General features: G+C 37.7%; 1 protein-coding gene across 1 annotated transcript in view; it reads right to left on the reverse strand.

Annotated features, from left to right (window-relative positions):
* Positions 1-11,438, reverse strand: part of LOC113093832 (dihydropyrimidine dehydrogenase [NADP(+)]-like) — a 149,836-nt gene extending 138,398 nt beyond the window's left edge. The window contains exon 1 of the mRNA XM_026259409.1: positions 11,032-11,438. Within this exon, the coding sequence (XP_026115194.1) occupies positions 11,032-11,070 (39 nt within the window). The 5' untranslated portion in view covers positions 11,071-11,438. The remainder of the gene's footprint in view (positions 1-11,031) is intronic.
* Positions 11,439-12,059: the final 621 nt, after the last annotated feature.

Here is a 12,059-nt window from a genome sequence, read left to right on the forward strand (position 1 = left end):
AGTGACAAAATTGGAGGAAATAAGTTTTTCAAAAAAATAAAAAATAAATAATAATAATTATAATAAATATATATATATATAGATGAGATTCTGATTTTCTTCCCCCAAGAATGACTTTTTAAACATATTTTTCATTTACAAATTCGTTTACTGACGTTTACTAGCACAATATTGATATAATCACTGAAAATCATAAACAGCTGTCATCTTTCATGCATGATAACTTTAGTAAAAAAAAAAAAATGACCAAAGATTGGTTCCATTTAGTTAAATTTAGGAGCTTGTGAGTCATTTAGCTCATTTTTTTTTCACGTTATGCATGTCTACACCAGGGGAAATTTGATAATCTTGGATCTTTTAAAACAAGACATTTCAATTCATAAAAAATGGCCCTATGGATTATAAGTCAGCAACTTCAGAGTACAGAGAAATGATTTTGGAGTCCGGCAGTGAAAGGAAAGGCCTGTCAGACTGACTTTCTCCACTGAGAATAAAACAAAAAATACATACAGATCACTCAATTCTTCCCCAGCGCCAAAGCATTGAAGGCTGTAAAAGTTTCTTGCTGGGAAATGTGGGTGGACAGCAAGGGAAATATGAGACTGAACAAAATATGGATTGTACAATTTAACCAAACAGATGATTCAAACATAATCAAATGTTCTCTTTCCTCTCTATATCTCACCTAAAAGGCATTTAAGTGGTTACAGAGGTCGTCGTTCTAAAATTGACATATTTAATCATTTAAACACCCTCGTGGCTTTCCAAACCTGGATGACTTTGTTTCTCCTGTGCAATACAAAAGCAGAAATTTAGCATGTCTGAGTTACTTTCTTCAATAGTCTGCAAAAAAAAAAAAGATTTTTCCAAGTTGTAAATAAAAACAAAAATACATTTTCAGTCTTTCTACGTCAAAATGTCATGTTTCAATGAGCTACTTGTTGATTCCTTGTAATCATTTATGAAATATAGCAATTCTTAAGTGAAAATTGTCTCGACATACATTTTCAGTGTACACTGTAAAAAAGTTATTTTTTGAAGTTGTAAATAAAGATTATTGTATGTTCAATATTCAAAATCTTTGGTTTACTTCAATGTGTTACTTACTATTTCTTTGTAACTGCAGGCTGGAGCAGTGCGAAAAGCAGGCGAAATATTAGGACGTGCCGAAAGGTGGGGGGTTATGGTTGGTGTGAGGGGTAATTGGTTATGGTTGGTGTGAGGGGTTGTTTTTTTTGTTGCAGCATTCACCTTTCGACACACACCACTTTTCACCACACCCATTACTCCAACCTGCAGCTCCCCCCATCTCTAATTAACTAGCAATTTCTTCGCGAAAATTGCTACTAAACCAATTTTTTTCTTTTTTCAGTGTACAATGAAAGTGGATGGTGTCCAGGTGCAGTCAATCTTGAAAAAGGGAAAAAAGCACCATATTATATTCATAGTCTTCTGAAAACATTTGATTCATTTGTGTCAGGAACAAACTGAAATTTAAGTCGCTATTCAATAAAAATCTTACATGACAGCCGTGGCCACCATCCGCTACAATTGTATGGAATACTGCAGCTGCAACATTATGCTCTAACTTTCTCCTTTTGCATCCCACGAAAAAAAAAAAAAAGTCATACAGAGTGAGTAAATGACAGAACTTTTATTTTTAGATGAACTATTCCTTTAAGGCAATCTGTGCTTTTTTTTAATCTCCTGTCTGTCCTGCAGAGGGCGTCTGAAGGCGCCAGTCAGCAGCATATGATTCGTTTACTCTCCCTCTCTCTGTGCCAGCTAGACTAACCTGCTGCCAGCCTAAAACCCTATGAAAACTCTCCCCCTAGCCTGTCAATCAACATCCCCAGCCGCTCACAGAGCAGCATCGGACACATCTGGACTCTGGAGGCGGTTTAATTCGGTAATGGCCAATATGCACCAGAGCCTCATTATGCAGCTTTTCAAATAATCCCTGGCCATGGTGAGGCTCGAAAACAATTAGCAGAGAAACAGAAGGGAAATGAACTGTAAAGAATCCGGGCTTGATGACCGAGGCTTTATCTGCTCTCAGTGGAGATGAAGCGGAGGGGGGGGATTGGAAAAAGGGAAAAAAAGGTTCAATATGCCACATGCATCTTGGGTGTGTAAATGAGCCGGCTGGCCTGAGGGAGCCTGGGCGATGAACTCCACTGAGGGGGATTGAGTTTGCAGACAGAGATTGCAGCAGACAGAGGGGTCACATGTGATCAGGTGAACACGCACCCCCCCCCCCTCCCCCAGGGGATCAGAGGAAGAAGAGGAGGTGGGGTGAATCGTGCAGCCAGGTATGTGCTGTCTTTGCAGAAGGTTCTCCGCTTGCGTTCAAGGGACAGTGGCTCTGTGACAAACCCCTCTGTACCATCTCTGCTGTACTGATTGATTACAAGAGCAGTCTGACCCAACCCTGGCAGAGGTGCAATTACTGATCCACCACTGCACCAAACAACACGCCTGCCTGCATCTGAAACAGAGACGCCAATCAGAACACAACACACAGCAGGGAGGAATCAAAGTCGCTTTGAGGCAAGTCGCTTTGCTCGGCGGCATACAAATACGGATGAAAAAGATTCGCTGTCAGTAACATAAGCGTCACATTATTGACCCATATCTATTAATTTATTCAAAAGTCACACAATATAGATGATTTTATTCCATTTTCTGAAATATGGGTCACGCAGTAAACCTTCAGCCAGCACTGGATATCTTCCTTGGACAGAGTTCGTGGAACTTACACTCATATATTAATACTTTAAAGGTGCCATATGCAGAAATTGAGGTAAAAATATCCATAACATGACCTACACGCATCAAAAGAATGAGAAGAAATAAGGGCGATGATGTCATTAAAAAAATGTCAAGTTATAGTGCTGCAGAGATATCAACCTTAATTAGCATTAGCATTACTAGCCCCGGCCCGGCAGGTGTTGTAATACCAGTTTCGGCCGTGGGAGGCGGTATGCGGGCGACATAACCACCAACCTGCAACGAATACACGAATAACTCGCAGGGCGTACCTGAACCTGATGTCAATCGTGTGGAAAGTACAGCCCACTACTTTTTCAGTTTAGAGAAGAGAGCGGAAGGATAGCTGAAGCTGATAGCTGATAAGAATACCAGAGTAAACATCGGCACTGCTTTTAATCGCTGGAGACAACTGATGGACCTGAAAGAAATGAGGTTCGACTCAGAACTTGCAAGTTAGATGCTGTTAGTATTTCGCTAGAAGTTTGTTTTATATGTTTGTGTATTTGTTTTCGGGAAGTTATAACATAGAAATGTTTTTGTAATTGATAATTAGCTAGCTATAACTTAACGTTACCCATTTTATTATATAGGGCTGTGAATGTCTTTACTCATGTACATCTCATCAGTAAAGACGCTCCTGTGTTCAGATCAGGATTGCCAGGTTTTCACAACAAATCCTGCCCAGTTGCTTCTCAAAACTAGCCCAATCTCGCTTCCAGAAGATTCCCCGATTAAACATTGCTTCCTGGGGTTAAAATATAGTTTTTTTTAGCAGGGTTGCCTTGGTATAATTCGTATTTTAGGGGCTTAATATCACGTTATTTTTTATTGGGGTCGCTGTGACCAGCGGACATGAAAAACAACCACCACAGACTTGGCAACACTGGTTGGCATTTACTACACAGCCGTAATTCACTGACAATCCACACAACATCGATGTTAAAATCGCTGGCGATTCTTTGTCGATTTTGAAAGCGATTTTGTGTTAGTTGTCGGTAGACTAAGGCTCTGTGCAGTTACTGCCGCTCCACCTGAACCAGTGTTGCCAAGTCTGCGGTTGTTTTTCATGTCCCCGGTTTGAAGCAATCCCAATACCAATAATGTGATATTTACCCCCTAAAATGCTAATTTTACGAGGGAAACCCTTCCCAAAAATTTATTTTTTAACCCCGGGAAGCAATTTTTATCGGGGAACCTCCCGGAAACGCGATTGGGCTAGTTTTGGACTAGTTTTAAGAAGCAACTGGGCAGGATTTGTTGTGAAAACCTGGCAACCCTGATCTGAATGCACATGCTGGAGATATACTTCTAATTACAGGAGCGTCTTTACTGATTAGAGGTGCATGAAAATCGCATTCGATTTTTTGCACAGCCCTATGTATCATAACTAACCTGCTCTGTCTAGTCTGTTGGTCTCCGTGTCCTCTTTGCTTCGTGGTTTTTCTTTGACTGAAAAAATTGATGTGTGGCGTGAAAGCGTGTAAAAAGAGTCAATTGCGTGTGTCTCACGGTGAATGCTTGAGAGTTGGCACATTAGTTCTCAAGCAGAATAAAGGACAGGTTGATTATTGCGGTTTAGCGTTTGTATTAATCTATGATGTGTCCCTGTTTGCCTACAGGGACATAAAAAATAAATTAAAAGTGATACGTGGACCAAGGTGTCTGAGATTGTTCATTTTAAGTAAAGGATCACAACAATATTTAATGAGGTTATAACTCCTTGTGGTTAGTCTGCACGAGATCAACAAGCTTGTTTGCTTTGCGGCCGCTTTAAATACAAAATAAGCATTCGATCTACGTCACAGCGTCTGAGCGCTCACAAATCTTTCTGCATGGTCGTGAGCAGAGCGGCAAGATCAATTTTTGCCCAGTTTTGAACGCACAGTTAGGCTTCGGCTATGGCTGTAGTGTTGTTGTGAAAGTAGGGGCGGAGCACAGAGACTATGCCGTTTCTCGTTTGTTACTCTAGAGTAGACCAATTCACTTTATTGAGGCATACTGCCCCCATCTGTTATGGAATGTGGAGTATGACTTGATTTTTTTTGCCAAACATTACAGATGGCACCTTTAAGTTATTCAAAATGACAAGAATCTTACATGAATACATTTAAAACACATTTAAACTAGAATGTTTTGACACTCTTATACACCATTGACATTCAAATTCTTAATAAAATCGGCTAATAATGAGAGCTCGCTTCTTTAACAATATCATCTCCAAAAGGCGCTTTCTTAGTTTAATGTTCGTAATACACATAAACATTCCAAAGCAAGCAAATGCCATCACAAGTACTGGGCGATAATCAAGAAACATGATTTTAGCACTAATGTCTGCCTATAGGCGACCTCACCTTGCACAGAAGTGGAGCAGCTAAAGGAGCTGTCTGGTAAACTGGCACAAACTGCACTCAAAACATGATCCAACATCCATTCCTGAAGCAAAATTGCCATCTACATTGTGAAGGGGGTAAAAAGAGCGAGGGAGATGCTAAATGTTTTGCAGCTACAGTCTTAAGGGTTAAAAAGCAGAGCGCTTGCAGCCTCAGTGGTTTGCAATAACATGCAAGCTTTCCGAGTGGCCTACTATTTCCATAAAATTTCATTTGCATTTTATTTTGGAGCAATCCCATGTCAGCGTTCCAGACGTCTGACGAGAGCACGGGCCGGGAGAGGCGCAGAGGTCTGCCAGCGGAGTCATACCTCTTTGTTTAAATGCTGTATTGCTGTGGGTTTTTAATGAACTCTAATAGAAGTCCAGGAGGATTTTAATTAATCTACATGTGTGCACAAAAGGGCCCCACATTTAGCACTTTCAGAAGCGCGGATGGATATTAAAATAAGACATCTGACAGAACTGCAGAAAAATTGAGGATTTAATTGCTCCAGAGATGGCAATTATTATGAGATTTAGAAAGCCATTTTCAATGGCAGACAGGAGTCATTTAGTCCCAGTCTTAAGTGCAGCGAAGAGCTGAAGGTCACGTCAGTGTTGTCATTACGGCCTGAATAAAGATGCTAATGAAGGGCTTGACTCACTCTCCTTTGCTCTCCATAAAGGTTGCATTAGCGTCGCCCGGCATGGAGACGCAGCCATCTTTACACTTATTAACATGTGAAGAATTTCACGACGAGAGCAAGTGCTAAACATTTTCCACCTTGCGTAGCGTAACCAACACTATTAGGTTTGCAATCAACCTGAATGTTGACGCAAGGCACCATGGCCAAATACCAATTTAAACGGAGACATTAAATAAGGATGTAACCATTATTGGGTGCTATTAAAATGAACCTTAAAGAAAATTTAATATTGTGCAATCATTTAGCTATTTACTCTCATGGTGTTACAAACCTGTATAACTTTCTTTCTTCTGTCGAACACACACAAAAAAGATATTCTGAAGGATGTTGGTAACCAAACAGTTGCTGGCAGCCAATGACTTCCATAGTATTGTTTGTATACTATGGAAATCAGTGGCTACCAGCAACTATTTGGTAACCAACATTCTTCCGAATATCTTGTTTTGTGTTCAAAAGAAAAAGGACATGCATACAGGTTTGGAACAACTTGAGGGTGAGTAAATGATGACAAAAAAATTATTTTGGGGTGAACTACGCAAGTTATGAAGAGTATTTATTATGTAACATCAACCATATAATAAACCTACTTCTCTTGCTTTCTCCTATAACCACTGAGCAAAACATTAAAATTTTAAACACAAAAGTTTATGACCATCACTAATTATTGTATAACATAAAAAGAAACTACTACTCAACAACTGCAGATATATTCTCTATATTAGATACATCCTCGCCAGAGGCTATTTCAGAAAATGGCGTGGAGCAAATCAGCCATGGCAAAGTAAATGACGCCTATGCTTTTTTAATTGTCTTAACCACTACAGAATTATGAACATTGAAGATTGCATCTTCAGCAATCTACTACACTATATACTGTGAAATACTCTACAAAGACAGACTACAGCAGTTATCAAGAAGAGGTGAGTATGCACTAGGGTAGGGTTTGGTGGACAGAAGTTCACAGCATTTCACCACCAGTACTCCCAACACCTAAACAAAAGCTTAAGGATTTGATGTGTTGAAAGTGAAGAATTTTAGACACATATTTGTATTGTAAATTGCAGTGTTGGCTGATTCTTGTAAAGAGTGAACCCAAATGTGAAATCCTTTAAATGTAACCATTTCCATTAGCAGTACGGTCGTGCAACCCTATAAACTCACCAAAATAGATATATTATTTATTTACTCGCATGTCAGATATGACCATTAACCAATATCAGAGAACTGTGAAAGTTTATATGTCGTTAACTTTACGTTAAATTCAAATACTACCCTAAAATCTCAGGGGGTAGTTCATTAAAATATTTTACCAAAAAAGTTGAGGAACCTCTTGCACTAGGATGCTAAACCAGACACATTCTTAAACACAGCAAGCATATTCTGATATCCCTGGCTTTGACACCAAAGTGGGGACACCAAACCTGTGGAGCGAGAACAACACGCTGCCAGATATCTGATTGGTTTGCCTAAACATGCACATGTTGGACAACCTAGAGCGCCGGATGAGAAAATAAACACACAACTTGTTCACTCCCAGTAAAACAGCTTTAGTGAATGTACTACAGAGAACTTCTAAATATATTACTGCTGCATTGTTGAATCACCTCCAAAGCACCGACAAAACAAATGTTCATCTTATGTTTAACGGAAATGTCATAAATTATTTTAAATCTGGTTTTAAAATAAAATTAATGGATAAACGACTACGAAATTCAGTTCTGTTTACAATGATTTATATAGCATTTTACACTCGCGTGTGTTTTAAAGTAGCTTTATAGAAAATGCATGATTCAATTATCAAATGTCATTTAGCCCGAATGATCCTAAACTTTCTTTTAATCGTTAAAGCAATGGGTTAAAATATTCAGATATGCAGCCTTATTAAAAACACATAAATACTCATACAAAGCAATAGTGACCACGTAATAAAAACACGTGGCATGTAATGTCGGATCCAATAATTCGCCGTAGCATCATCTTTTACTTTTAATCTTTCTGAAAATCCTGCGGCGAATTGTGCCTTGTTTGTAAACAAATCGGCGGTAAAATGAAATGAACAAAGGTCTGAGTTCTTCCTGACATGGTCTGGAACATTAAAAATAAAGTTCATACACACTCCTAATGTTAGGATCCGAAGGAATGCGATGCAAAGACTGTGTTTTTCCACAATTTGGCACTGACCAGCATCTTGTTGTCTTCAGAGCTTCTTTATCGTTTGATTTCTGTGTAGTAGACCTGTGTTTGCCTGTCTCATTATTTACACTACATGCGTGAATCAGTGGGCGGGGCTAAACAGGCAGTGATGTAGAAGCAGTTGTTGATGATCTTCTGCAGAGACGGGGTTTAGCCACCCTATTACATCATAAAGTTGCACATTCCACAACCTGTCATTCAATTTTTACAGTGCAATTATATGTCAAACGTTCACAGCAATTTAGATTTCCCAGTTCATGACCTCTTTAAAATCTAAATTTAAGAACCAATGTTTGGCTGCTAATAAACTTCATCACTTGGGAGTTGGCGCTCAGGATGAATTTGTAAATCTTTTTGTGAAACTTTTGGGACTTTCCTGTAAAATCCAATTCACTATTTTAACTCGCTCACCATTCTTTGTCAGACATGCTATTGCAACTCAATGAAGAAAAGGCAAAGGATTAAGTTAAAATCGGCCAGTCACACTGACTAAATGTCAGTAGAAAACCAAGAGAATCTGACTGAACTGCTATCATAGGCCACAGAGCTGAAACAGGTAAGCGTGAAATAAAGGGATAGCTGCACTTCCTTATTCTCCAGATTTATTTAATGTTATAAACTGACATATGATTCTCACATGGTTAGCATTACAGCTTATTAACCACATGGTTGTGAGACGCATTACAGCATTGCAGTCTGCAACTCAGACCTAACTAACCGTATAATAACTGGGAAATTGGATTATCTGGACATGCCATTATTTCCAGTGTTCACTGCCTGTTTGGATCGCAATACTTTTTACAACAATGAGAGCTGAATTCCCAATGAATGCAGAAGCTGTCTATAGCACAACCCTTAAGGCATGCATATATCATTAAAACACTTTAAATTTGGCTTTAAATAAGAAATCCTGTGCACCACTGAAATGATTGCCAACAATTCCATTGTGCTTCAACACGTTTCTGCAACACACATCATTTGTATTCATGAACAGAATTTGTTATGGCAGCGTTCCAGGAACACTTTCCTGATCTTAACATCCAGTATCCTCACACCCACAGAGGTGTTCAAAACAGCACACTAGCATCCTACTCTCATTATTTTTGCAGGATGTATACTGTGCACAGTATAAGAACCTTCTGTATGCATGGAATGCACAGATGATTTAAAGGAATAGTTCACCTAAAAAGAAAATTTGCTGAAAACGCACTCAATGTAGAGGAGATTGTTTCTTCATCGGAACAGATTTGGAGAAATTTAGAATTACATCACTTGCTCTTCTGCAGTGAATGGGTGCCATCAGAATGAGAATCCATACAGCTGAGAAAAACATCACAATAAACCACATGACTCTAGTCCATCATTTAACACCTTCTGAAGTGAAAAGCTGTATGTTTGTGGGAAACATATCTTAAAACTATCGATTCTGGCCAAAATACCAGTCCATAAGCCATAATAACAATTCATTGAGCAAAAAAGATCATCCCCTGATGTCCTTTCACTTCACTTCAAATCCAATTAATTTATTTGTTTAGAACAGTTTTCACTTGTAATTTTATGCAATGTTATGGATAGAGGACTCCAACATTGCTTCTGACTACTTTAGCTGGATGAAGCAGTTTTAAAGTTAAAAATGTCTTGATGGATTTGAGCTTTTTTAATTTCACAAGGTGTGAACTGATCACTTATGTCACACGGACTATTTTAACCATGTCCTTATTATTTTTCTGGGCCTGGGAAAGTTTTGGTGGCATTGCTGTCAATGCAGGGTCAGAAAGCTCTTGGATTTCATCAAAAATATCTTGATTTGTGTTCCAAAGATGAACGAAAGTCGTATGGGTTTAGAACGACATGAGAGTGAATAATTAATGCCAGTGTTTTAGTAAACGTGAAGCTAAAGTTAAGTAAACAAATATATATATATATATATATATATATATATATATATATATATATATATATATATATATATATATATATTTTTTTTTTTTTTTTTTTTTTTTTTTTTTTAATGTACGACTTAGATCCATTCAAATAATTTACAACATCTGCAAACAACTAATGAATTGTGGCATTTATTATCTTAATATGTTGTTTTTTATGATGCATTTAAACAAGTAATATACAACCAGTGATGCATGTGCATAGTTCTGATCTCCTGTCTTAACAAAATATTCATGCAACATAATATAATTTGTGGTTAGTTTACATTAATATTGAAGGCTATATGCTTAATATGTAGCTGTGATTTACACATTTTGTATCGGGGGACCCTGCTCCATGTCTCTACAGCCTAAAGAAATCATTGCCCTTAAAAACATTAAAGACCCAGGATATAAATATTCATTATAGTGCGTCTAATAGCATTAGTTTTTGCTATGGTATAGTGAAATTTCACTGGAATCCATGGGCAACAGGAAAATTTGGGTAGTGGCAAACCACAAAAAAAATGTTTTTATTAAAAACTAGTACAAAATACTATGCACTGGTCCACATACTAATAAAAAGAAGTATGCAGAATAGTCTAAACTGCTCTCTATGCACTACTCCGTTACTTCAACACATACACAGCAGGAATGGTGCATAAAGAGTTAACTGAACACTGTAAAAGTCTGTTTAGGATTGTTAAACTACCAAATGTATCGTCATGAAAGGCTGATAAAGGAATGCAAAATAACCTACATTAGTTACAATAAGTGACTTAAGAAGAAACTTCGACCTGAAACACTCAACTACAGCCTGAACTTCCATATTTCCAGAGAAACAACAATGTAAACACAGAACTGCGGCTCCCTTTAAAGGGAACTTGTGGAAATTATGGGAGGATTTTCACATGAAAATGCGACGATCTAACACTAAGAAATAATTCAGGTCTTCTTTCACCAAGTACTGCATTAATGTTAAGTAACACAGATTCGTCTCAGCGCACATCAGAATGGGAACATGACAATACAGGTTAATATATGTTATGATACACAGTGTTTATACCTCGATATCCGGCAGCTCCTTGCTCAGCATACGAGCCATGTTTCCTCCAAATCAAAAAGAAGGAAATTTAAATGCAGCCAGAGCAATAAATGTGTTTGTATTCCGACGATAGTCCGCTTTCGAGCCGTACAGGTTTACTTGCAGAATTTACTCGACGTCTTTCTTGGGAAACAACAGGATCCTTTCGCGTATATTGTCAGAATTACTGAAAATCGTCCACTGCGACATCGACTTGACAGTTAAAGCAACCGCTGATGTCTGGAGCTCCTTGAGGGGCAGATGGTGGCACCTTTGAGGGGTCTTTCAGACGGCAAATAAAGTTTGTTTTGACGCTAACTTTCTGCACACCGCACATGCGCGTGAGGACCCCGTGTTTACTAGCAGCTCTTGGTCAAATGAAGATGCGGATAAATGTAAACAAAATGATAACTATGATTCCTAAGATGCCCGGGAGGTGACATGGTCGGTTCACTTAACTCGTGGGAACGTGATAAGATGTAGTGGCTACGAGATATTAATTTGTGGGAACTTTATATTAATGTAATTCGAGGGAACGTGATATTATGTCGTGGCCTCAAGATTTTATGTTAAGGGGACCACATCCATTTCTCATGGCCAAGAGTTTAATATATTTTTTTTTAAATTAAATATTAAATATTTTTTGAATTAACAAATTATTATTATTTCTTATAGAAAGTATTACATTATTAAATTATTAATCATTTGAATTAAGTGCAAAAGTCAGCATTCCATTGAATTTTATCATGAACAAATGTTACATAAAGTGCATAATATAAAATAGGCCTACAAGAAAACATTTTTATCCATCCTATAGTCTTGTAAATCCATTAACTGATCGCGTTTATCCCATTATATTTGTATATTATTATTATTATTATTATTATTATTATTATTATTATTATTATTATATGACTTTTATTATTGGTTATATTTTATATTCATTTATATAAATCTTTTTCCCCTTCATTTGAATCTCTTTCATTAACGTTCTGAATACTTTTGTGAAT

Source organism: Carassius auratus, unplaced genomic scaffold, assembly GCF_003368295.1.
Source record: "Carassius auratus strain Wakin unplaced genomic scaffold, ASM336829v1 scaf_tig00215163, whole genome shotgun sequence".
Classification (NCBI taxonomy): Eukaryota; Metazoa; Chordata; class Actinopteri; order Cypriniformes; family Cyprinidae; genus Carassius; species Carassius auratus.